Source organism: Pteronotus mesoamericanus, unplaced genomic scaffold (assembly GCF_021234165.1).
Source record: "Pteronotus mesoamericanus isolate MK-2021 breed Mesoamerican mustached bat unplaced genomic scaffold, CSHL_Meso_final contig_169, whole genome shotgun sequence".
NCBI lineage: Eukaryota > Metazoa > Chordata > Mammalia > Chiroptera > Mormoopidae > Pteronotus > Pteronotus mesoamericanus.
In genome coordinates, this window is record NW_026555068.1 from 6,467,176 (window position 1) to 6,494,864 (window position 27,689).

General features: G+C 34.2%; 1 protein-coding gene across 1 annotated transcript in view; it reads left to right on the forward strand.

Annotated features, from left to right (window-relative positions):
* LOC129064647 (disintegrin and metalloproteinase domain-containing protein 18-like) overlaps window positions 1-27,689 on the forward strand; it is a 73,229-nt gene that overhangs the window by 22,045 nt on the left and 23,495 nt on the right. The window contains exons 7-15 of the mRNA XM_054565767.1: window positions 233-298; window positions 3,996-4,067; window positions 4,269-4,435; window positions 5,203-5,284; window positions 6,503-6,639; window positions 10,000-10,183; window positions 12,226-12,321; window positions 17,762-17,960; window positions 24,634-24,739. Coding sequence (XP_054421742.1) covers window positions 233-298; window positions 3,996-4,067; window positions 4,269-4,435; window positions 5,203-5,284; window positions 6,503-6,639; window positions 10,000-10,183; window positions 12,226-12,321; window positions 17,762-17,960; window positions 24,634-24,739 — 1,109 coding nt within the window. The remainder of the gene's footprint in view (window positions 1-232; window positions 299-3,995; window positions 4,068-4,268; window positions 4,436-5,202; window positions 5,285-6,502; window positions 6,640-9,999; window positions 10,184-12,225; window positions 12,322-17,761; window positions 17,961-24,633; window positions 24,740-27,689) is intronic.

A 27,689-nucleotide genomic window follows, 5' to 3' on the forward strand; every position in this document is an offset into this window, starting at 1 on the left:
AGTGGGGAAGGATTGAGGGGAGGGATGGGGGGGCAGGGAAAGTGGTGGCAGGAAAGTGGAGACAAATGTATTTGAACAAAAAAATTTTTTTAAAAATTCAAAAAAATTTTTATTTTTAAGTCCTTATGAAGGGTTTCTATGATTCTTTTTTGCCTTCTTCATATATAACTCCTTGTGTTTAACAAATTCAATACATGCGATCATTTGATCAATCCCCCCTTTTTTTTTCCAGGAAAAAACTCTTTCAAAGCTATTACCCCAATACCTGGAAATGCATATTATAGTGGAAAAAGCTTTGGTAAGTCAAATTCTTCCTCCCCTCCTCCCTCCATTCATATTATCTCTCTCTCTCTCTCTCTCTCTCTCTCTCTCTCTCTCACACACACACACACACACACCTTTGTTCCCACTTTCCCTCTTTCTTCCATTAAACTTAATGAAACTTTTTCTTAATTTTGAAATCACAATGCAATTTTTTTAATCATTTCCAAATAAAGGTACTTTATTTTAAGTGTTAATAATGACTAAAAACCCAAACTATCCTAGAATGCTTTGCAATATCTACCCCATGCCTCATCTCCAGATCAGCCCAGGATCTCGGACCCCATTTTCTAACAGCTTTGCCCTTGCCCATCCCTTGACCTACTGTATCCTCTTTGGTCATATGTTTTCTTTGAACATACCAGGTATTTACTGTCTTGCAAATTTACTTAGAATTTTTTCAACTTTATTGAGGAATAATTGTCAAATGTACTTGTATATATTTAAAGAATACAGCATGATTATTTGATGTACATATACATTGCAGATTCATTACCAAGATCAAGATAATAAACACATCCATCACCTCACATAGTTCACTCTCTTCTTTCATTTGTCTCTGTGTGTGTGTGGTGAGAACACTTAAGATCTACTTTCAGCTACAATATGATATCATGTAATTAGTCTAGTCACTATGTTGTACATTATATAAGAACTTGTTCTTATAACTGGAAGTTGGTATCCTTTGACCTATATAATTTTTATTTTTCCCTCCAACCACTGGCAACCACCATTCTATTTGTTTATATAGAAACATGTTTGTTTGTTTGTTTTAATATTCTACATACAAGTGATACCCTACAGTTTTTGTTGCTCTTCTCTGTCTGGCTGATATCACCCAGCATAATGCCTTCCAAGTTCATCATGTTGCAAATGGGGCAATTTCCTTCTTTTTTATGACTGAATCAACATTCCATTTTGTGTGTATAGTGCATATTTTCCCTGAGCATTTGTTTATTAATGACATATATGTTGTTTATATATCTAAGCTATTTTGAATAATGCTGCAATAAACATTGGAATACAGATATCTACTGAGATATTGATTTTATTTCTTTAAGATATGGACCCATGAGTGGGATTGCTGGATCATATGGTGGTTCTCTTTTTAATTTTTTAAGGAAACTGTCATATTGTTTCCATAAAGCTTTACCAGTTTACATTCCTACAGTGTTCTCTTTTTCTTCACATTATTGCCAACATTTGAAATCTATTCTCTTTTTTACGATAGCCAGTCTAACAGGTGTAAGATGACATTTCATTGTGATTTTGATTTTCATTTCCCTGAATACCGATGTTGAACATCTTTTCATGTACCTATTGGCCATTTGTATGTCTTCTTGGAAAAAATGACCATGTGGTTGACATAATTTCTTTTGAGTATCTACTTAAGAGTGAAACTGTTGTGTTATAAAGTCAGTATATTTTACCTTTAGAGGATATTGATAAATAGTTTTCAAAAGTGATTATAAATTTACCCTCCCATCAACAATGTATGAAAAATCCAAGGATCCCATATCCTCAGAAACAATTGGATCGAGGGAAGAAAGTCGGGGATGGGAGCAGGGGGAAGTGGCGACAGGAAGGTGGAGACAAATGTATTTGAACAATAAAAAAAATTTTTTTAATTATTTGGGGGGACAGTAAAAAAAGAAAGAAACAATTGGTATTGATAGTTTAATTTAGCCATTCTTATGTACGTATTGTGGGATCACATTTTAGTTCTGTTGGTATTTATGTCATGATTTTGAATTTGAACAAATTTCATAATGTTATTGACAATTTATGTATTCTTTTTAAGAGTAAATATACATATTTCTCATTTTCATTTTTTTGCAAATGAGAAATTGTTGCATTGTGGAAATTCTTTATAAATCATGAATATGAGTCCTTTTTATAGATAGCTATATTGGGAATATCTTCTTTCAGTTTGAGAATTGTTTTTACACTCACTTAATGGTGTCTTTTGATGTACATACATATTTTACTTATTATGCATTTATGTCTAATTTATGATTTTTATTATTGCTTTAGCTTTTCTATTTAAGAAATATTTTCTTATACCAAGGAATAAATCATATCACCTATGTTTTATTTTAGAATTTACACATATTTTTATTACTTTAATAAAGATTTTATGAAAGGGGGTACCCTGTCCCACAGAGTCTCCCCAGCTGAGGGGCTTTTATTGAGAACAAAATGCGCACAGAGATATACAGCATGCATGCAAAGCCTGTCAATCTACTTCAGAGTATTTTCATATCCATTTGCTCCAGCACCATTTATAAAAAGGATTTATTTTATCTCATTCCATCATGTTGGCAATTTTTAAAGAAATTATGTAATGGAATATGTATGACATACGTCTCAAAATTCTATTTTTTCCATTGGCTTATTGATGTTTTGTTGAATCAATACTACGCTGTCTTATTACTTTAGCTTTATTGTCATTTAATCTATTTGTTTAAATCCTCTCCTTATTCTTCATTATTACTTTGACTATTTAGGTTCTGCTGCATTTAAACACATTTTAGAATTTCTCTATAAATTTCCCTTCACACACAAACATACAAAACAAGTGTGATTTTTTTAAATGTATTTTTAAATTACAGTTGACATACACTATATTAGTTTTAGGGTAAGGGGTGTCCAAGCTTCTGCCATCTTTGGGCCACAATGGAAGAAGAGTTGTCTCAGGCTACACATGAAATACACAAACACTAACAAAAACTGGTGAGCAAAAACAAGTTTTAAGTAAATTTATGATTTTGTGTTGGGCTGGACTAGAAGTCCTGTATAACACTTGCCTATATAATACAGTACCTTTGTATTACAAGGAAAATATGTTGTCTTGAATATATTTAATGTTTAATTCATCCAACAGAAATATGTAATTAATTTTATATTTCTTCTTTTATCAATATTTATAAGGAGGATACCAGTTTCAATAACTATGATAATTATGAATGAGCGAGAGATACAGATTATTCTAAGATTTGGTAGGATTCCTTATTTTCTATTTGTCAAATTGGCAACTTTTATGAGGGTATTAAGCATTTTCCAAATATGACTCCAAAGTACAGAAGTATTCATTCAGCTCCCAAAAAGGAGGTTATATCTTTTCAAGAATTAGCAGTTACAGAAAACAGCTTCCTTTCTTCTCTTCCTTCATATTATTTCATCTCACTCTTTATCAGACTGTTCTGAATAATTCAATCCACATATGTCTTACTTTACATAATTATGATTTATTTTTACCATAAATATATTGATCATTTTGATTATTTTTAATGTTTATTTATTTACTCTTTTTTATTCATTAAGCACACAGCCAAAAACACTATAATGATGTATGTGTCAACAGAAAATTCCTAGCTCAAGAAATCCCTGTTTAATAAGGAAGATATAAAGTTACTTTAGGTACTGCTTGAGAGTTTTAAATATTTCTGTTCAAAGGTGTCTTCAAAATATGTGACAAGTGAGACTCTCTTTGGAAGGCCCAAATACAATTTTTAGTTGTTTGTTTTCTTTTATTATAAATGTTATTATCTTTATGTTAGTATGCTTTAAATTGTTTGACAAATCCTATGTTTTTCCTTCTAATAACATCAACATATATTCATCATTAAAAAAATTCACATTTTAAAGAAACCATAAAAATATTTGTTTTTCAGTATGATTATATGGGATCAGAAATGATGGCTGTAACACAGAAAATCATCCAAAGTATTGGTCTTGTCAACACTGTAAGTTTTAACTTTCTCACATTTATAATTTTATCAAAAGTCATTGAAAATGATTTCCATTCTATTATAACAAGTTAATGTCTTAAAGCCTCTTAATTAGTTTAACATCCAAAATAGCAAATTACATATTTCCCTCTATTTTTTTAGTTTGGATGTAATAATTTGTTACTTGAATAAGTATAACATAAATTTTATTTCTAGATGTTTGTGCAGTTCAAATTGACTGTGAATCTGTCCTCCCTGGAACTGTGGTCAGATGGAAATCAAATTTCTACCAGTGGGGATGTTGATGATTTATTACAAAGGTTTCTGGTGGGAAAAAGGGGCTATCTTATCCTACCGCCCCATGATGTAACATTCTTATTTGTGTAAGCATGATGTTCTACATAAATAGAATATATATGTAAGTGACATTATTAATTTGATAATTTAATGTATTTATTGGTTTTTTCAACTTTCTGTAGGCTCCTTTGAAAACATTAAATAAAACACAGCTGTTGCCATGGAGGTAAAAGTGTAGTTAGGAAATGATTTAAAAATTTCTATAAATGAATCAGTTATGTCGTAATATATTTTGGGGTTCATTTTATGTGAAAACATCTGCCTTTCATGAATTTTTATGATATCCACTGTACTACAGAATAAATACATGAGAGCCTTAGCTTATTAATGATGGAAAAATTGACACTATTCAGTTAACATTACCTATAATATGTTAATACACTTTGCGTGTACTGTTTGACTAAGAGAAATTTGTTTGTTGGTAATATTTAACTTTTAAAAAATGCTTATCCTTAGCAGAGGTGAGATTTTTTTTCTTCCACAAATTAAAAATCTTTTTTGTTTTAAGTTTTCATGATTAAAACAGTGAAGACAAAGTAATAAAAACTGAAGAGAATTTGAGATAATAAAAGCATATCGAGTCTAGGAGTTAGGTGAGGAAAGATTATTGGTATTAAAGTAAATTGTAATTTTCTGTGATCTGAGCATTTTGTGTCATAGATATTATCCAGATCAAAATGTTCTGTGTTTGAAAAATCATTTTAAATTTTATGGAAGATTTAATTTAATGAATAAGTGAATAAATTTTTCTGAATAACTATGCTAATTAAAAAGCCATGCTATAATGATGTAGTTACAGGAAACATCCTAAATATATGGGAGCAACGTTTGCTGGCACAATATGCAATAGAAGCTATGATGCCAATATAGCTGTGGTATGTAATATTTGTCCATTATAATATTATATTTTATAAGTATTATTTATAGTTAAGTAATGTATAATAACTTTATTTTTTCTCTACATGTATATTTATTATTATTTTGTTGGTGCATTATTTTAGTCTCAGAAAGCTTACTTAGTTACAGATCTTACACCTAAGAAAAATGTTATTAATGTTAGTTTATTCATTTACCAAGTAGGCATAATGGATACTATCATGGCTTTACCTATATCTCTAACTTAAGCTATTTCTTCGCTTCACTCATTATACCATAACCTTTGAATAGATTCCCATATAAGCAGCCTACCCAGGCTCATATTACTGGGTCATTTCCCAAACTTTATATCTCAACCTAAGTATCAGTGCCACACAAACGTTTTACTAATTATGTTAACTAAATAGTTATACCCCTCCTCAAAATTCTCCATGGGAACATTTCTATTTCTCAGAGTATTTTTCATTATCTCATTATATTTGGGAAGCTTATTGTGAATTTCCTGTTTCTTTTCTTTCTCCCATCTATACTATAAGCTCCAGGTGTGGACACAGTCCATTTTTGCATGCTGCTACATTTCCACCTTCTATCAGAGTACTTGACACATGTATATACTGAATTAATATTTGTTAATTAGATGAATTCTTTTAATGAGAAAGCTAAATAAATGGGTTATATATTGAGTGCATTGGAATTCTAAGTGTATTTAAGGTTAGCCTGAGTGCTACAGAATTTAGGGATGTCAGATTTAATTGAGTTTTTGTATTTTTACTTTTTCTATGGTGCTGTATTTTTCCCATTACCATTTAGTCCCCTCATACTCTCCTTCCCACCCCTGCAGTCACCACAGTGTTGTCCATGTCCATAAGTCCCTTTTCCTTTTTGCTCAATCCCTCTACCTCCTACCCTCCCCCTTTAACTGTCATCCTGCTCACTATGAACGAACTGAACGAATAAGCAACATAGACTCATAGGGTATGTCAGATTTTAAACCAGAGAATGCTGGTAGTTTGCTTTTTACATAATTTTATGCTTCTTAATAAATAAACTCATATGGATATTCATAGCAATGACATATCGAAATAAAGTGTGGTAAAATATACTGAAGATATCAAGTATTTAAATATAATTTTTTACAGAAATGAAATATATTAATTTATTACCTGCTTTTGTTTTCCTCTTGAAAATGGTTTACTCTTCAACATTCTTTATTTTAGTATACAGATGCAATAACTTTGGAGGGATTTTCAGTTATTGTAGCTCAACTACTTGGCCTTAAAATAGGACTAACATACGATAACATCAGTGAGTGTTCTTGTCCAAGAACGACGTGCATAATGAATCACAAAGCAGTGTAAGACATTTTTTCCTCTTAATTAACTTTGCATATATATTGGTGAGGTTGTTTACAGATGTGATGAGCTTTCTATCCTTTTATTAATAAATATTTTATTGTTGTGTCAACTCCACATCAAACCTTGGAAAAGTATGTTGTACATGATGCAAGTGACAAATTTTTCTCAGTGATACAAGACTTTAAAAAGTGGTAAATCCTATGATTAAGATATATCCACTCAAAGGAATTAGAGGGAAATTTTTAAGAAACATGAAGACTATGAAATATTATATAAGCATATAATATTATTGTTTTTTGGTTGTAGTATTCAATGCTCACGGCAAAGATGTCTAAAATCACCCTTGACAATGTAACACAGTACTGGCAATTCGGGCTAGTATTTTGAGGGAAAGGGAAAGGAGGAAGGATTTGAACAGGGAAAATATTGTCCTTATTTACAGATATTATGATTGACTATTTATATAATTCAACAGAATCCAATTACAGTTAGAACAACAAAAGCATCAAAAATTTATTAGGATGATCAGTCTGGAAAAAAATTTTAGTATGTGTGTACCATCATCATGAAAATAGATAACTTATTGTAATATTGGTTTTTTTTCAGAAGCGGTTTGTAAATTTATTACAGTTCCGATCAATATTTTAGTTTTTTTAAGGAAATTGATCATTTCTGTGGGTGGTTATCAAGTGGAAATGATAAATAAAGACAACATTTTAAGGAATATGAAGTGAAATTTCTGGTCATGGAGGGGTTTTATTGAAGGGAGACTACGTATTATATCTATAGACTGATATAAGTAAAGAGAAATGGGACAAAAAAATGATGATATTGGGTATGACAATGATTTAAAAGCAAATCTTGAGCAAATGAGAGAGGACAGGGTCTAGGGCATAAGTAGAGAGACTGGCTTTTTGTAGAGCTGGGTAGATGTAAGCAGTGCGATAGAACATTAGGAGAGTAGATAGGTAAAGATGGATGTAGTTTGGTTAGTAGAGGTGGTAAAAATGAGGACCCTTTCTTCTGACAGGAGGCTGAGAGCCAAGAGTGTAAGAGTTTTCATGGTAGATGTGCAACGCTTGTCATGGAGACTGGAAATCAGAAATGACTTAGGGAATGTGATAAGATTGTGGATCTTTTTAAGGACATACTTAGAATTTGTAGTTACAAATTTAATATGAACTAAAGTAGCAGATTTGTTTATTTTGGTCCATTTAATTTCAGCTACCAAAATGCATATATAAAGGAAGTGGATAAATACTTGAGGTTTTGCCAAGTTAATGTCCATGAAATTCAGAGTTAGGGCTGCAAGGGAAGCTGTGGTCTTTTGAAATAATTATTTGCATTTCTCCTACCCTGCACTTGGAGCTTTGGATAAGAAATTAAACTTTAACTCGAGCATCGCCAAAGACAAATACAAATCTCACCTAACGGCCTAACCAACAATGCAAAGAAGCAAGGAAAATATGACCAGCAACACTAAAGGAAAAGAAATCAACAGAGACAAGAGGGAAGGGGGGCAGGGAAAGGGAAGGGAAGGGGAAAGTCAAGGAACATATAGCAAGGACTCATGGACAAAACCAAAGGGGAAGAGCTGAGGGAGGGAAGGTGGGAGGGGGCAAGGGAAAGAGGTGGGGGGAAGGCAGAGACAAATGTATTTAAAAAGTAAATAAATTAATTAAAAAAATAAAATAAAATAAAATCATCTGAAATGACAAAAAAAAAAAAAAAAGAAAGTACTTTGAGAGAGCTGCCTTAGCTCACTTTATTTAGAGTTGTCTTTAGGCCTGGATGGTAAGCTTCCCCACAAAACCCCAATCATTTAATATTTACATTGAAATGTCTTGTGCGTATTAAAAATATAAACATTATGGTATATATTATATATAATGTGATTATAGTATATAGTAGGATATATATATATCTTTTAAGCAGAAATTTTAATATATAAATTGCTTTATACCCACCTTAAACAAAAGTTCCTAGTTCTGATTAATACTTTTAATTTTCACTCAAAAACCATATGGTACAAAGAGAAAATAATCTGTTTTCTGTCTATCTTTAAACTAATTTTATGTAAAAAGATACCAGCGCTCAAAGTTTGTAGATTTTTGCATGAACTTGCTCTGCAGTATTAGAGTGGCTCTTAATGACTGTTAAAACAAAATAGTTAAAAGTAATAGAGAAATTTGCTTAAATAATTTAATGCCTTGTGATTATTTCTTTTACTTATCTCATTACCAATAGTTATGTCAGTGACAGCTGAAGCATTTCTTTTTTCTCATATTCTCCCAACTCTGAAGCCTTAGCAGTTACACATTTATTTCTTTAGAGGCTCAGGGGACAACCCAGGACCTCTGTCATCTTAAATATAGCTATTTAGGTGATACTATTTCAGACATTCTTGCTTAGCATGGCACTGTGCAATAGAAATAAAATGTGAGCCACATATGTAATTTTAAATTTTCTAATAGCTGCATTAAAATATTAAAAGAACAAGATAAAATTAATTGCAATATTATATTTCATAATATATTTTATTTAACACAGTATATTCAAAATACAATTATTTCAACATGTAAATTACACCAACTTTGTTAATTGGAGACGTTACTTTTGCTTGTGTCTGTGTGTATTGGTATAGAGTGTGTGAGAGAGAGAAGGACCCAAGATCACACTAAATTATTCTGAGAAACCGTAAGAATGGAGTTGCCAGAAACTGAGTGCAGTGGATGAAGCAGGTTTGGTTGAGTTCAATAGTTCAATATTGTACATAGATATTTGAAATGTCTTTGGACATTGAAGAGGTATTAGTCATACCTATTAGATATTAGTCATACCTGTTAAATACTCCACTGGAAATATAGCTTTGAACATGAAAATAAAAATTAAGGTCAAATTTAAAAAAATTTAAAAAATACTAATATAGTACTATGTAGAATGATAAATATTGAAAATGGAAGTAGAATGTGGGAGGGGACATAATTTCAGATAATGTTGTCAAGAAAAAGCTCTTCAGAAGGTGACATTTGAACAGACATTTGATTTAAAGAAGGAAAGGAAAACTTGAATATATAAGAGAAGAGCATATTTGGTGGAGAGAGATGAGAGAAGGACAGACAGATAGATAGATAGAGTTAACTGTTACACCCTATTGCTTTCCTGGAAAGATACACTTTCAATGTATTTTAAAATGTTAAAGATAAATTAAAATTTAATCTTGATTGACTTTGTTTCTGCTAAGGCACAAGTTTTACATTTGCGCCATCTTGCAATGCATATCTTAATACATGGAGCACTGTTTAGATATGGTTTTATTAACCAGGTTTATTTACCTGAGGAATTTTATTTCATCTTAGGGGTTCCAGTGGTGTAAAGATTTTTAGCAACTGTAGTATGGATGAATATAGGTATCTTGTTTCAAAATTGGATGCTCAATGTCTTCAAAACTTTCCAAATTTGCAACTGTTACATAAAACTCAGTCAGTGTGTGGTAATGGGATTTTGGAACTTAATGAAGAATGTGACTGTGGTAGTGAAGAGGTGAGTAATGAAGATGGAAATTTGAGCACAATTTTTTGTGTTTCTAATAAGTGATTGACATGGTACACTATATATGGGATAATATCATTGGTGATGTCTTCAATATAGAATCACGATATGAAAATGGGAATAAGTTAAGATACACAAATCACTTTCGCACACCTCATCAACTGAGAAGATGAGGAAGTCATGAAAACGGTTTGCACATACTGTTTCTAATTATCCTACCAGAGAGATTTGGAAATTTAGGTTAAATAAGTTCCTCTTTATCCACAACTGATTTCCTAACTCATATAACAGTCTCTGTTTTCTCTACAAACTTTTCCTGAATTTGGTTCAAATTTTTCCATAATCATTCTCAAACATTCCTGCATTTCCAAGTGTCAGCATGATCAAAATCTGTTCTATTTGCTCACTTTTAAATATAGGTGTGCAGTCTACTATAGTTCCATCAAATGCATATTCAAAGCACACTATTGCCAACAGACAGGACCACGTATTTTGTCTACTATAATTTCATTAAGGTATAATATTTAACTGTCCCCTTCTCCTTAACTTTTTTTCTTGATTACTCCCCAAGTTACTTCAATTTTGTATTCACCTACAAAAATAACTCACCACCACTATTTACATAACATTAAATTTCTACTTAAATTCTCTTAATCATCCACCACTCTCCAAAATAACAATGGAATGTAGATACAGCACAGGAAAAATAGTAATATCACAATAACTGTATTGTGACAGGCATTTACTAGACTTATTGTGATTACACAGTAAGATACATGCCTGTCAAATCATGATGTTGTACAACTGAAACCAATATGATAGTGTATGTTGACTGTAATAAAAATGAATTTTTTAAATTTATATGGTTTTAAGTTAAAAAAGATAAATTACTGTCCTGAGCTTTTGTACGTAATGATGAAATAAGTCAAGTCACATAAAATGTGTTATCAACATATTAACAATCCAACTAATAGTAAATTAGAAAAAAATGTTAAGAATATAAAAATATTAAAGAATTTTAGCCCTGGCCAGTCTGGCTCAGTTGGTTGGACCATTGTCCCATAACCAAAAGGCGGCAGATTCCGTTCCCAGTCAGGGCACAGGGCTAGGTTACAGGATTGGTCTCCAATCAGGGTGCATATGAGAGGCAGCCAATTGATGTTTCTCACATTGATGTTTCTCTCCCCTTTCCTCCCTCCCTTCCCCTTTCTCTAAAATCAACAAGTATGTCCTTTCATGAGATAAAAAATATATATATTAATTAATGAATTTTATAAATGCAATAGATCTAGATGAAAACAATATTTATTTTATTAACATTATTAAAATTATCTTATTTAAATAACAATTGACTTGTTATCTTACCTTATAAAATATGTATGTATCAATATATCCTTTTTTATTTCCATTATAGTAAAACATGACACATGATTAATATACTAAATGTATTTTTATGATATACATTGCCTAACTCTACTAACTTTATTCACAGAAGGAAACTTGAGTAAACAAATCATTAAAAACACAATTGGGGAAGTTTTCTTTTGTACTCATACATTTTTCACCAAAGATACATATAGATTGACATCCTGTGAATTAGTTCATTGGCAACTAATTAATTACTAAATATTTTAGGTAATATCACTGATCAACTGCTATTTTAGATGTTATTTATTTAGTTCTTATAGTTGGATGTGCCTTTGGATATTCTAGAAGTAGAAAAACTGTAAAGCTTCATTGACAATAGCTGTGGTGTATAATTGAAAGATTGAACACAAGGAGAAGGGGCAAACACAGGGACATGAATAGAGAGAGGACTCATGGGCATGGACAATAGCGGGGATTGTCCCACTGTGGGAGTTGGGGCAAAGGGGCTGAGGTGAGCAATGGGGAAAAAGGTGGGACAACTGTAACTGAACAATAAATAAAAAGAAAAATTGAACACAGAAAAGTATTAAATATAAGTTGAGATTAAGAAACAAGAGCAATTTAATGATTGAACTAGAGTAACATTTCTTCTCATGAAATTTTAGGACTGTCAGTTTAAGAAGTGCTGTGATTATAACACATGTAAACTGAAAGGCTCAGTGAAATGTGGTTCTGGACCATGCTGTACACCAGAATGTGAGGTACTTTTCCAATATTTATGAAAAGGAAATTGAATGTGATCATGGAAAGCTATGTTGATTGAATTGCTGTAGAACTGATGAAAGAATGTAGGAGTAATTCAATGGAACAAAATAGAGTGCTTAAACAACCACAAGCATGGAAAGAAAACTGCTGTGAATGAAGAAGTCATCTCAGATTGGTATTGTGTTGAAAATAGAGTTTACTCTCATCTAAGTGATCAGATAAAGAGTAGAATAATCATATCCATTACTATATCAAAAAATCCACTCTCAAAGAAATTGTAAAGCCAAATAAATGGTAAGTTATTAATTGTGAAAAATTGTAACACGAGTAGCAGATGAATGTGTAGCATACAGAATATCCAAAGAACTCTCACATATTGATAAGCAAAAGGCAAATCACACACACACAGACAATGGAAGTACCCAGGTAATTTACAAGAATGAAAATACAATTGTTCAATGTGTACATTGCTCCTCTGCAGTAATTAGGTAAGCATAAATAAAAAGAATAAGGCAGTATCATAGAACAGATATCCAACTAGCCATCTTAAAAATGGTGATGTCAGATATTGACTAAGGAGTGGGGACAGAGATTTTTTGGATAGCGTTTATGGAATTTTGAATAGCTATAATTCCTTTGATGAACAGTATTTGTATATTTCTGAGGAAGGTATAAGTTATTAAATTAATTGATCATCATCATTATCTCTTATATGTATATATCTTAGAATCATGCACATATGTGGAAAGCTCTGGAAATATTAATTACAGAATTGTTTGCAATAGGAAGCCATAAAGACAAACTTAATATTTACTAGCATTGGAATGGTTATATAAATTATTGTATGTTGTCCAAGAGAATAAATGCAAGCTAAATATACATGCACTAATGTGATATTATCTTCAAGGCATATGTTTGAATAAGAAAGAAAGTTCTATAATGAAAAATATTTTATGATTTGCAGAGTCAATCCTTCCCCATTGTCTGTGCCCGTGAGTCCTCTGTTCGTGTTCCTTTGCTTGACCATTCCCCTTCTTGACTGTGGAAGTGGGTCGGGGGGACTTGGTAGGAGAGATCAATGGGGGAAAAGGTGGAACAACCATAACTAAACAACAATAATGTTTTTTAAAAAGACTAAAATTCAAAGCAAGAAAATAAAAATTTTTTAAACAGTATGATGTCAATGCTAATACATTACATCACAATTATTTCATTTGTTCTTTTTTTTATTGTTCTTCAAGTACAGTTGTCTCCATTTTCCCCCCAACTGCTACCTCTTGCCCAACTTGTCCTCATGTCCGACCCTCAATCCCAACCCCCTTTGGCTTCATCCATGTGTCCTTTATACATGTTCCTTGACAGCCCTTCCCCTGTTTTCCCCCATTATCCCTCTTCCCCCTCACCTCTGGTTACTGTCAGTTTATTCTTTATATCCATGTCTCTGGCTCTATTTTGTTTGTTTCTTTGTTTTGTTGATAGGTTCCACTGATAGGTGTTATCGTAAGGTATTTGTCTTCCACTGCCTGGCTTATTTCACTTAGCATAGTGCTCTCCAGTTTCATCCATGCTGTCACGAAGGGTAGGAGCTCCTTTCTGCTGTGTAGTATTCCATTGTGTAAATGTACCACAGTTTTTTGATCCACTTTTTTACTGATGGGCACTTAGGCTGTTTCCAGCACTTGGCTATTGTAAATTGTGCAGCTCTGAATATTAGGGTGCATAGGTTTAAATAGCTGTTTCGGGATTCTTAGGGTATAATCCCAGCAGTGGAATTGCCAGGTCAAAAGGCAATTCCATTTTTAGTTTTCTGAGAAAGTTCCAAACTGCTTTCCACATTGGCTGCACCAGTCTGCATTTCAACCAACAGTGTACCAAGGTTTCCTTTTCTTCTCATCCCTGCCAGCACTTCTCATTTGTTGATTTGTTAGTCATGGCCACTCTGACTGGTGTGAAGTGGTATCTCATTGTGTTTTTATTTTGCATCTCTCTGATGGCTAGTGATGATGAGCACCCTTGCATGTGTCTCTGGGTCCTCTGTATGTCCTCCTTGGAGAAGTGTCTGTTCAGGTCCTTTGCCCATTTTTTTAACTGGGTTGTTTGTCTTCCTGGAGTGGAGTCCTGTGAGTACTTTATATATTTTGGAGATGAAACTATTGTCTGAGGTATCATTTATAAATATGTTGTCCCATATGGTTGGTTCTCTTTTTATTTAAGAAGTGAATTTTGCATAACAGCAGGATACAAAGTCAATATTCTTCAATACAAATGCCTTCAATACAAAATTGAAGACATTTTTGTATAACAACAATGAAATATCGGAATCAGAAACCAGGAAAAAAAAATCCCATTTACTGTAACAATGAGAAAAATAAAGTATCTAGGAATAAACTTACCTAGGAAGTAAAAGACCTGTACTCAGAAAACCACACAACACCGAAGAACGAAATTAAGAAGACACAGATAAATGGAAGCATATGCCGTGTTCATGGATTGGATGAATTAACATCATCAAAATGTCCATAGTACCAAAAATAATCTATTTCATAAATTTTAACCCAATTTTTAAATTAAGATATAATGTAGTAAATTTTTTTACTGGCTACTTTAGAGTATTACTGCAAACAAATTTGGTTTTATAACTAGCACCACAATCAAAGGATGTGTGATTTCATCACAACTCCCCCAAAAGCCCTGTGCCCTTTTGTAGTCAATCCTACCTTCACCCCCAGACCCAGGTAACTACAGATCTGTTTTCCATGTTTCTAATTTTGATTTTGAGAAAACATAAATTTACTCATACAATATGTATAAACATTGTCATTAGGCATCTTGGTATAATGCATGTGAGATTCAGTCGTGTTAAGGTGTTTGTCAGTAGTTCATTTCTCTTTCGTTGCTGAGTACTCTTGCAAGTATAGTAAGGATGGAGCACAGTTTGTCAATACATTCCCCAGTTGGGGGACATTTGGGTTTTCTGTTTTTGGTGATGAAAATGCAGCTGTTATATGTAATATTCGTAAGCAGACTTTGTGTGAACATAGAGCTTTATTTCACTAAGATATCTGAAAGTGAGATTGTTGAGTCATGGTAAACATATATGGAAACATATAACCATATAGGAAACTGGAAACTGGCTTTTCAAAGTTGCTATACTATTTTGAATCCCCACCAACCATTTATGAGACTTACAGTTGCTCTGCAAACTAAATGTAAAGTCTAAACCCACACAATGTATGGTTTCATTTTATCTTTGCTATCCATTTATTATTTGTATCGTGGGTTTATTATTTATATTTTAAAAATGACTTCATTGGTCCAAATACATCTGTCTCCACCTTCTCACCACCACTTTCCCCTGCCCCTCTCCCCCACCTCCCGCCCTCAATCCTTACCCCCTTTGGCTTTGAACAAAAAAGAAAAATTAAGAGGAAAAAATAAGAATTAATTATTGATATGCTCAGTAACATGAATAAGTCTCAAAATAATTATTCTAGATGGAAGAAACCAGACATAAAAGAGGATAGCACATACTATATAATACTATTCACATTAAATTCTGAGAAATGTAAGCAAATCTATAATAACAAGAAACAAATGAATGGTTCCCTGGGAACAGAAGGACAGGACAGAGGGACCAAGGAGCACAAAAGAACTTTGAGAAGTAATGAGTATGTTTATTATATTAATTGTAGTGGTGGTTTCGCAAGTGTATGCATATGTTAAAACAACCAAATTATATACTTTATGTATGAAAAAAAATTACTTCATTCGTTGGGCCAGGGTTTATAAATCTTTGATTAATCAGTCTGATTTCATACAATATACCACTTCATGTGCAGTGTCAATGGATCCGATCATAACACTCCCATATACTACAAATACAAAATACATTGTTACTGCTTTTGCTTTATATTGTCTTATGTTTTAGAGCAAACAAATAAGGAAAAGGGGAGTTTTATGATTAACATCATTTAGTCCCTTTCCAGCTCTCTTTACTTCCTTTTGTAGATTTCTGTCTGGTATTCTATTTCTCATGCCTAAAGACCTCTCTTTATTATTTCTTTTCATTTGGGTCTGTTGAAAATGAATTTGCTCAGTTATTATTTGCATAAGGAAGTCATTATTTCTCATTCATTTTAGGAATATTTACTTCCGAGGTATAAACTTTGAGATTGAAAGATTTTTTTTTTAATTATTCTTAAGATGTCATTTGATTCATTCATTAGTCATATTTGTCTCTATTATTAATTAAACTGTATTGTAGTGTGTGTGTGTGTGTGTGTGTGTGTGTGTGTGTGTGTGTGTGTGTTACTTCAATATATATTGTGGGTCAGCATTTGGACTTGGTGAATTTCATTATGGAAGGCAATGAATGACCAATTAAGTCAGTGGGCCATAAAAATTTGACAATAACTATACTATGTTTCTGAGATATGCAAAGGGCACTTTTTATTTTCAGATAATAAAGATAATGATTATGATGATGATAGCTATTACACACATGTTTATCATATGTTGCTCTATATATAATTTACATTCAGTTGAATACTAACAAGAACCTTATGAGAGGATCATTATTATCCTAAATTTACAAATGAGAAAACTGCACCACACAGAGATTTTTGTCTCACCCACACAAATAAACTAGTAAAGTCTGACCAAGAGATTGAGACCAGGTAATTTGGATCCTGTGTCTCTCCATGAACAAAAAGGTAGAGGTAATATCCCTCCACTTTGGAGGAACAGGTATGTTTAAACTTATCTTTTTAGTTTTTCTCCAAATTCAGAGTGAGTCATCTTGCCTTCTGATAAAGACTAACTAGAAAGAGACATGACTTGGGGTAGTGAACACACAAATATGAAATACAGATAATGTATTATAGATCTGTACACCTTAAACCTACATAATTTTGTTTACCAATGTAACCCCAGTACATTCAGTTTTTTTAAAAAGACTAGATGGAACTTTAAAAATCCCAATCAGTCCAGAGTGTCTGCGGGAGGAACTAGGGCTTATAAAAGTCTGTGCAGTCACAAACCTACGTGAGAACTCTAGAGGAAGAACTCTATGCTCATAAGAAAGCTCTGTGGTTCTAACGTTCCTTCCCTTCATGTTCTCTTCCTTTGGATAAATACCTCTTCATCCTGTCTCACTGGACAAAAGGTGTATTGTCATGGCTGCATATGCTGGGCCAAAACCCTTTCTCTTTCCCAAATAAATTCTTTTTGGTGAAAAAAGACACCTAATTAATACTAATTTTCTGTCAGTACCACCTAAAGAGCCTGGTGTTTCCTTCAGTGCACTCTCTGCCTCAGTAACTCCCTGACTCCCTCAAATACCAGTGATCAACCATATTTAGTTTGATAAAACTCTTCACAAAGTAATTGAAGATAGTCATTCACAGAACATGATTTTCTTTTTCTTTTCCCCCCTAGGTGTCTATAGTAGGCACTCCATGTCGAAAAAGTGTTGATCAAGAGTGTGATTTTACAGAGTATTGCAATGGAACTTCTAGTAATTGTGTTCCTGACACTTATGCATTGAATGGCCACTCGTGCAGGTTGGGAACTGCCTATTGTTATAATGGACAATGCCAAACTACAGATAACCAGTGTGCTAATGTGTTTGGAAAAGGTACTGCTCTTTCTTGCATATTTATTTTACTTCAACTTTGGATTCCTCTGTAGAATATCACGCATGTCACACACCACAAGAAGAGGAAAAACACGAATCACAAACTCAGTAAAGACTAAATTTAAATTAAAGAAGATTAATTTTTGTGGAAGTGTTGGAGGTTTTCTAGGATAGTATTGTACTATTTTTTCCTCACAGTTTGATTTTTTGTTTTTGGTAATTAGCTATCAGAGTAAAAATGTGTTTTCAGCTCATAATTGATATGGAGCTTCGAATGGCAAGTCGGTAAATTCTGAAATTTCAATTAATCTTTTAACTCACATATTCATGATCTAATTTTAATGGCATGAAACTTAAAAATTCAGAGTGAACTTCATTCAAGTATATATATTGCTGAAGGACTGTTACGATAACAGCAGTCATAGGCTACTGATGAAAGTTCATGTTTTCATTTTGATTTTTAAGCACTTCTTGAGAATTGAATAAGGCATGCATATGTACTTGATTTTTAGGCAGTAATTATTCATAATACCCAATATGATTTTATATTTTAGAATAGTTAAATTAAATTTGAATATATCAAAATTACTGAATAAAATACAGCCAGATAAAATTACTTACTAATGGAGTAAAGGTAGCATAACACTAAATGTCAGTTATTTGCTCTGCAGTGATATAATGAATATAATTGGTAACAAATGATATGCTACGTGGTTCAAATTGTCTTTTTAATTATTTGAAAGTTGTCTGTAGTAACAAGTTGCACATTAGATGTGACTTAACCTAAAGTCAACCAGAACTGCAGAGCTATGATCTCCTAAATCACAGGTCAGAGGTAATTTTCTGTATGTTATATTTTCAGGATGCTATCTTTTGTTTTGTTGTTTCTTTGTTTTTGTTTTCCTTTTTCAATGTTCCTTATATTTGAAAATGTTATTTGCCACTGCCAAAGAAACTTTTGATCAAAGTTTATACATCACTTTATAATAAAATTAAGCAACCCTCCGTAACATTCATTAAGGAGAGTCTAGGACACATTCCTTATTTTTACAAATAAATCTTTGACCCAGAATTGAATTAGTTGAAATTTGACATATTGTTCAGTTCTAAGTAAAATAAAGATGTTTAGGTAAGATTTAACCATTATGTGTGTTTCCTCCTTGAACATATGCTGCAGTATCTCTGCAAAACTTATCCCAATGGGTCAAAAATTCAATCTTTTGATGAAATTCATTTATTCATTCATTCCTCTTTAATTCATTTATGTAGGTCCTACTTGGAGCAGGCATTTTTTTCTTTTTTTAAAATTACATTTATTGGGGGTGACTGGTTAATAAAACCACACAGGTCTCAAGTGTATGACTCAATAAAACGTCGTCTACATACTGCATTGTGTGCTTACCAACTAAAGCCAAGTCTCTTTCCGTCCCCATTTACTGCACTTTTCCTCCTTCCACCTACCCCTACCCCTTCTTCTCTCTGGCCAGCATTTTCTTTTGTCCTTCTTTTACCAAAAACTATATAACTAAAGGCTATTCTAAAGTCGTCTAATATATGAGATATATGAATTAAATAGTTTTAAAATTTTGCATTATCTAAATTTAAACTTTTAAGAGAACTGTAGAAGGTTAACCAGGTCAATCATATTTGTCTATTAAAATATATATCCTAAGTGCACATGCACACTTAGTTGTAATATCCAGCAAGATGAACATAGTCACATGGTTAATGTACTCATGGAGCCTATGATGAAAAGGTAAACACAGTAAACAGATAAAAAGCAAATATAATACCTATAATTTTGTTAAGTGCAGTTTAAAGTAAAAAAGAAATAGAATGCAGGGAAAAAAGTGAGATGTAGTGGACAAAATAAATACTGCCAGTTGTCATTATTCTCAAGCTGTCAGCTCAGTCCTTCAGAATTTGTCTCAACTGCACAGTGTGCTCACCCAATAGCACACCCTTCCCAAGACAACACATATCCAGGCCTGAACATTTTGACCTCATCAGGCATAAGTGAGGCATGGTTTCTACTCTGGCAGGTGATTCATGCTCCATAGCTGCCTGTGGGATTGGTCAAGTCTTTGATGGGCCTACATCTCAGTTTGACTTCTCCTCTGTTCCATCCTGCTTTCTTCTCATTTCCAGATGCTCTGATCTCCAATAAATAGCTTGCACATCATGTTTCATCCACATGTTGCCTTTAGGAAATTCCAACCATGAACAGTTGGTACTGAAAGCAGTATGGTAGAGAAACAGTTAGTAGAGAAAATAGCCTACAAGATAAATTTTCAAAACTGCATCATTCGCTGTCAGTGAGCACCCCATCACTGGTGGCAGTTGGTGATATGTTCACCCAATGAGCTGGGATAATATAGTAGTGAAAGAGAATGCATCAGCTGTCACAGCTGAAATGTATGGCAGAAATGGTAAGCCAAGCACAATGGAAGTGATTGGCTATTACTAGCAAAATTGAGACCTAGGAAAAGATAACAAAAAGGTATGCTTTTAAGTGAAAGTGTAAGCTGGAAACTTTTCCCTGCTAACTTATAAGGAGGCTTCCCTCCCTGAATAGAGGAGGTTAGAGACAGTGGAGGACTCAGTTATCAAATTGAAGGGACTCCAGAGAAGGTTAAATTCTCAGTCAAGTCTGTTTTTTCAGGGTTCAGGTTCAGTAGGGAAAAGAATGGGACTTGCATTTGTGGTAGGAACAATTGAAAATACTTCCCTCATAATTCTGAGCCTCCAAATGTCTCTGAAACTTATAATTTGTAGAATGGCACAGCCCTGTCTCCTCACACCACCACCTACTTTCAACTTTCAAAGCTGAAAATGGAGTTAGGGCACAGCAGAAGAGAGCCCAGGTGTGCTGGTACTTAGGAGAGTCAAGGAACTATACCCCAGTGAAGGTGCAGGTCCTAGCTAACAGTTACTACCAGAATAAGTGGAATGAATACACATGGAACTGGATGTGAGAGTGCTTGATCATAAAAGCAGATGAGGGCGTGTAAGACTGGGTAAGAGAGGGTTTATTGTTTGGGGGCACTCTCCCAGGATACAGGATTTAACATCCCGGCAAGAATCCTAGAATATAGTATAGGTTTCTACCAACATTGTTTCCAGAAACATGGACAAAAAAATCCATGATGACCCCCTCCAAGTGAAGCCTAAATGGTGGAATCACCATACAGATAATAGAAGAAAGGGTTCAGGCAATTGCATATACTGTAATGTGTTACAGCATATACGTTGGGCTAAATAATTCAACACCACAGGGAATACACTGGTGAGAGGGTTATCAGAAACACTCTAAGTTTCAGTGATGACCTTTTCTGTAGGCCAGAGGTGAATGGTAGGAGATGGTATTATAGAAGCAGGATCACTGATAGCAATGTGCATTACAAGATCGTTAAAAAAAGAACCAAGGCCAGATAGTAGTGCTTGGCTGCCAAAAACAAGATGGATAAAATTACTCTAATAAGGAGGGACAGAGTAGAAGACACAAATACCTGATCTATAAACAAGAAGGTACTTTATAGAATATGACTTCTCTTCTATGTGTTCTATGGGCAACTAACAATGATATTACTTGGTGTGTACAATTAAACGACATAGAAAATAGGTAACTAGGAACCTGAAGAGAGTTACGCTAGTGAATGTCATAATCCCATGTCCAAATTCTGAATCTAAGACAATTTTTACTTCCAAAACTAGCTGACTTAAGGGCAGGTTAAAGGCCCAAAGGAAAAATTCCACAAAACCTAGGAAATATTTGTAATAACAATGCCCCTAGTGCTTCTGCAAATGACCTACAACTATTGAACCAGGTACCTGTACACTAGGGAAAGAGAAACACCCACGCGTTTTGGAAACTGGTGGACAAAGAGTCTGAATTGGTGCGGATACCCAGAAACCCAGTGTCATCATGGTTCCTCTGTGAGAGTGAGGACTTTTAGGGCTCAGGGAATAAATGGTGTTCTTACCAAGTTTCAGTTTACAATGGGGCCACTAGATCCACAAATCCATTTGGTAATTACTTCTCGCTCCTAGAATTTTGTAGGAGAAAGTCTGTCCTCTTCCCGAAGTTAGTGCTACCTTCAAAAATCCAAAGGATTCATAGGTGGTTGGCTGTATAATATCTACATTTAATTACTCAATCTGATCCCTGATAAACCACATGGTCCCTGGAAGTTCATAGTAATCTACTGCAAATGCATTCAAGTGTTAGATTCAGTAATTGTATCCACTGTGCTAGTTGTGGAGTCTAGACTAAAGCAGATGAACACAACCTGAGATATGTGGTATGAGTATAGTTGTTGACTTGGCAAATATATTCCTTTCTATTCCTATTTGAAAAGAGAATTAGAAAAATGCAATAGATAACGGCATTAACTTTGAGTTTTGCTCCAGGGCAACATTTACTCTCCTGCCTTCAGTCACAATGTAGTTAAGACATTTGGACATCCTAGAAAATGTCACATTGTTCTACTCCAACAAATGTTTTGTAGTACTCTAGCTAAATAAGCAAAGTATAGCTAATATGTTGAAAGGCTAAGTAAAAGACATGTGTTACAATGGGCAGTAGATAGATCCTGGAAATATTCAGGTACGGTCACATCAGTAAAAATTTTAGGATTCCAGTGGTCAGTGGCATGACTTGACATCCCCTGTGAAGTTAAAGACAAACTGTACCTTGCATATACTATGACAAAGGAAGAAGCGCAACACCTGGTAGGCCTCTTTGGGTTCTGGAGGCAGTATATCCCATGTGGGGAAATACTCCTCGGTTCCATTTACTGGATGACATGACATGTTGCTAATGATGAGTGAGGTGAAAGCGAGAAAGGGCTCTGCAGCATGTCCAGCCTGAAATGCAACCAGCCCTCATTTTGAATCATCAAACATAGCAGACCCAGTAATATTAGAGTTATAGATTGTGAGAAAAAAATTGCCATGTAGGGCATATACTCAGCTTCTTTGGAAGATTAACAGCGCCATTCCCTGGGGTCCTACAGCAAGGCTGTGCCACTGAAACTGGAGAATTATACCACTCTCACAAAGGAACCTGGGCACACTAGTGGCCCCTGGAGAGATGGAAAATCTGACTTTTGGATACCAAGTGACCATGTGTTCAGAACTCTGCATCATAAGCTCGGTTATGTCAAAACCTCTAACTTAGTCAGATAGATGGAAGTCATTCATTCATCTTGGTTCAAGCACATGTAAAAAGAGAAGACAGAAGAAAAATCTACAAATAGTGAATCCATAACAGTATGTCTTTTTCCCATTTATACCTTTGCTTCTCTGTCAGCTCACACTTATGACTACATGGCTTCTTCCTTTTATGTCGACCAGCTGATTTAAAAAGAAGAAGCCTATGCTTGTTTTGTGGTCACAGTTATGGCTCAGGAACTGGCTATAAACTGAAAAAGGACATTAGCCATACTGTGACCTCACTTAGGAGGATGGCTTGAATGATGTTGATAACCTGATCATTTATTTTATGTGGAAGAAGAAATGTCCAGAGGTTAGAATATAGATATATTCTATATAGAATATAGTACTCATGGGCAGTGATAAAGGGTCCAGTTGGTTCATGGGGAACCTGGATATGGAAAGTTTGGAAAACTAGAAACAAGAGTTCCAGAATGTGGGTAGATAGGCACATGGGAAAGAAGGAGCAATGTGAAGATCTTTGTATTAGTTAACTAAGTCAACACTCACCAAAAAGCACTCACTGTGAAAGAGATACAAAACAACTAGACAGACATGATGACTTGGCCAATTTACCTAAGCCAGCATCTGTCACCACCATGCTGGTGCCTGCAGGATGGACACATTCTGAACTTTGTCTAATTTTCTTATTACTGCTTCTAAAATAGCTGGGTCTTTCCTGACTTAAAATGATGTTTCCCACCTTTTTGCTTAAGGCAACAAATTCGTTAAGGCCACTATCTCCCATTAAATTACTAAAAAAATAGTTTTCCCAAATACTTCAACATCGCATATCATGCATTACTCTCCTTGTAACCTCTGATGGTCCTTTGTTGCTTGTCTGTTTCCTTTTTACCACCTACTGCCAGGCTCCAATTACAACAGCACAGTATTTTAGGCATTTTTTTATAACAGAACTCCACTTCTAGGAACCAATTCCTGTGCTTAATGAAATTAAAATAATCATCAAATCTCTGAGATTTACATACCCAACACAACTATTCTGCTACTCCACATTGTCTTCACAATGACACCACACTGCCAAATGAGCCTCTACTTAAAAATTACCGATCCACCGTAATGGAAGAAAAAAAAAGAAAAGAAAATAGAACTCTAGGTACCAGATCCACAAGTTTTTGCTCATAAGTGACATATTTTAAATCTCTCATTTCATTAAGCAGAGCAATTTATAGGGGTAAACCTGATACCCTTTGGATTAGGAAGTATGCATTACCTTAAGGAAAGGAAGCATATTTTTAACGATCATGTAATTCACTACAATTGAAAGGATCTTTTTCTATTTCCTATTAGGTAGAACAACTGACAAGATACACAGGAAAATAGTATGATCAAGATCATGATATTTTGATTTTTCGATAAGTGATATATTAGCTTTTTGTTAACAAAATTTTTAATTTGGATTTAAATAATTATTTAACTGGTATGTTTGCATTTTAAGGTGCTCAAGGTGCTCCATTTGCTTGTTTTGAAGAAGTTAATTCTCTTCGTGATAGATTTGGAAACTGTGGCTTTAAAACTTCACAACCATTACCTTGTGAACCAAAGTATGTATATAAAAATGATTTTTTTTCATTGAATTCTTTATTTCTTGTCAAGAGACAATAAATAGTAATGGAAAGTAAATCCTATGCCAGAAGAATATTTGAAATCACATTATATGTATTTTTTCTGTACAATTCAGTTTTCTTTTTTCCCTAATAACCTTTCTAATAATGAAAGTAGAATAAAAAATGGCTAATGCTTATTATCAGAGATAGGAAGTGGATGCATACTGCCAAAAAAAAAAAAAAGAAAAAGAAAGAAAGAAAAGAATTCAGAAATTTGTGCTCTATTTTGAGAATTAAAATGGAATTTTTATAAATTCAGTAAATGATAATGATCATAAAGCAAGTGCTTTGACGTAAGGCATAGGATTTTGAGAAGAACAATTTTTTGTTTGCTGCTTGTTTTCACATTACTGATATGTAAAGTGTGGCAGCAGCCATCAACAGCTGACTACATAGTTCTGGAATATAGTTTCACGATAAGCTATAGAATAAAGGGATTTATGAAATCTAAAAAAGAAAATGCCTCCCCATAACAAATACTTCCTGAATTTCAAAGGAGTATTGAAAATAAAAGAATCACCAAAATAGTAACAGATAGGAGGTTGACCATGATGGCAATATAGGAAGCTGCTGAATTCTCCTCTCTCCAAGATAGGAGACCTGAATGTCCAGGTAAGCATGGAGTGATTACCTCTGAAAGAAATCCAGAAAGCAGCTGAGTGACTCCTATATAGCCTTGTTGAAACAGGTGGAGATATACTCTCATCATAAACCCAACACCCGGCACAGCACTGTCACAGGTGAATATTTTGTGATACAGTCTTCCCTATAAATAAGCCCTGCCTCCCCACTCCGGGCCTGAAGAACTGAAAGTGCCAGGCCACCTATATGGCCACCAGCCCTACAGATCACACCTGCACTAAGGATTAGCTGAGTCAACACAAGTGACTATGCTATTCTCTAAGCTTTGTTAAAGCCGATTCAACCCAACCTATAATTGCCTAATAAAATAATAATCACTCAGAAACAGTCATCAATAATGTCACACCAGAGGACTAGGGGAAAACATACCCCAGTACCAAGAGTCCAAATCAAGTCCAGGTTCAGGAGGCAACCAGGCCAGGTGGTCAACATCTTACAAAGCAGAGTCAGAGGGATGGGATCACAGGGAGCTCTTTCTCCAGAGACAAAACGTGCAGGATGTCTCAAAGTGACTCGTTCTCTGGATGTATCATCCATGGTCTGAAGTCCTCTGCTTTTATGCTTCTTTGGGTTGCAAAGTCACATGGTTTTTGCACAGTGTCCCGTATGTTCTCTACATTTCAGTAAGTATGTGTTGTTTTCCTTAGTCTCAATAGGCACATGCCACTCTCTGTGAGGGCGGTCTTACCCTTTGGATAAGCACATGTTGTTTACCATGCTGTACTGTGTATGCTGAGGGGCTGCCATCATCCCTCTGAATCACTGCTCTACTGTGCATGCTCTAACATGGCATCAGGTCCTGTTCTCCACAGAAGCATACAATTGAAATGGAAGTTCCCAATTCCCAATTTTACCTGAGTAGCAAATGATTTGGACCCTGCGTTTAGTGCCCCAAAATTTGAGATTCATCTGAAGGGCAAGATCATGAAATATCTGAGAGCCTAAGAAGCTTGTATCCAGGAGACACACAATACCATAGCAAACAAGAGTCATTGTTAATGGAAGTGTAAGTACAATACTTGCCATATACGTGGTCTGTCCATAAGATATCCAACTATATATCATGGAAAATAGAGACATTTATTGAAAAAGAAACAAGATACAAGAAACATTGTACATAGAACAATGATGCCTCCATCACCTTCAAATTAGGCACCTTGGGATTTCACCCAGTTCTCCCAATCACCATCAACTGCCCCATCATATTTTCCTGAATCTCATTGACTGTCTGAAATCTCTTCCTTTTCAAAGGTGATTTTAGTTTTGGGAAAAATCAGAAGTCATGGGACACCAAATCTGGGCTGTAGCGAGGCTGTCACCTGGGTGATTTGATGCTTCACCAAAAATCTCTGTATGAGATGTGATACATGAGCAGGTACATTGTCATGATGAAGCTGCCAATCATCGGTTGCCCATACCTGCTACCTTCTGAATTATCTGAATAGTTTCTGCAGAGGAAAGTTCAAGCTTAACACAAAATTTGATGCAGGTTCATTGCTCTACTTGCTCATTCATTTTGAATGCAAGGGCCACACAGTACACACATGCTCACTCAATGGAGTCTACCACCACCACTGACTAGTAGAGTGAAGTTGTCATTGTTCACACATGCACATTCCTGTCCACTCTTCTTGGCTGACAGGTAACATTGATGTCATGCAAACCGTTCTTATTATATTAACAATAGCTGGACTTTTTCCAGACAGACCTCATGTTAATCAGCTTGTAAAAAGAGGAAAATCGTGTCACTTGTAGCAATATAGATGACTCTGGGAAGTAGTATGCTCAGTGAAATAGCCAAACAAATACTGGTTAGTATCACTTACATGTGGAATATTTTAAAAAATCAAATGTATAGAAACAGAGATAGAAAAGTGGTTGCCAGTGGGAAATAGAAAGAGGTTGATAAAATGATACAATTTTTTAGCTATAAGATGAATAAGGTCTGAGGATCTCATGTACAATATTGTGACTAGATCACACTTTATTATATATTGGAAAATTTGATAAGAGAGTAGAAGTTAAACGTTTTCACACACCCACAGACACACATGATAAATATGTAGACTGATGAATGTGTTAACTAGATGAATGAAATTCTTTCACAATGTATACCCATATCAAATCATCACTATACACTCCTTAAATATCTTATAATTTTGTGAATTATACCTCAAAACTGGAAAAAATAGTAGCAAATAAGTTTTGTAGATCTACTATACAACATAGTTTCTATAGCTAAAAG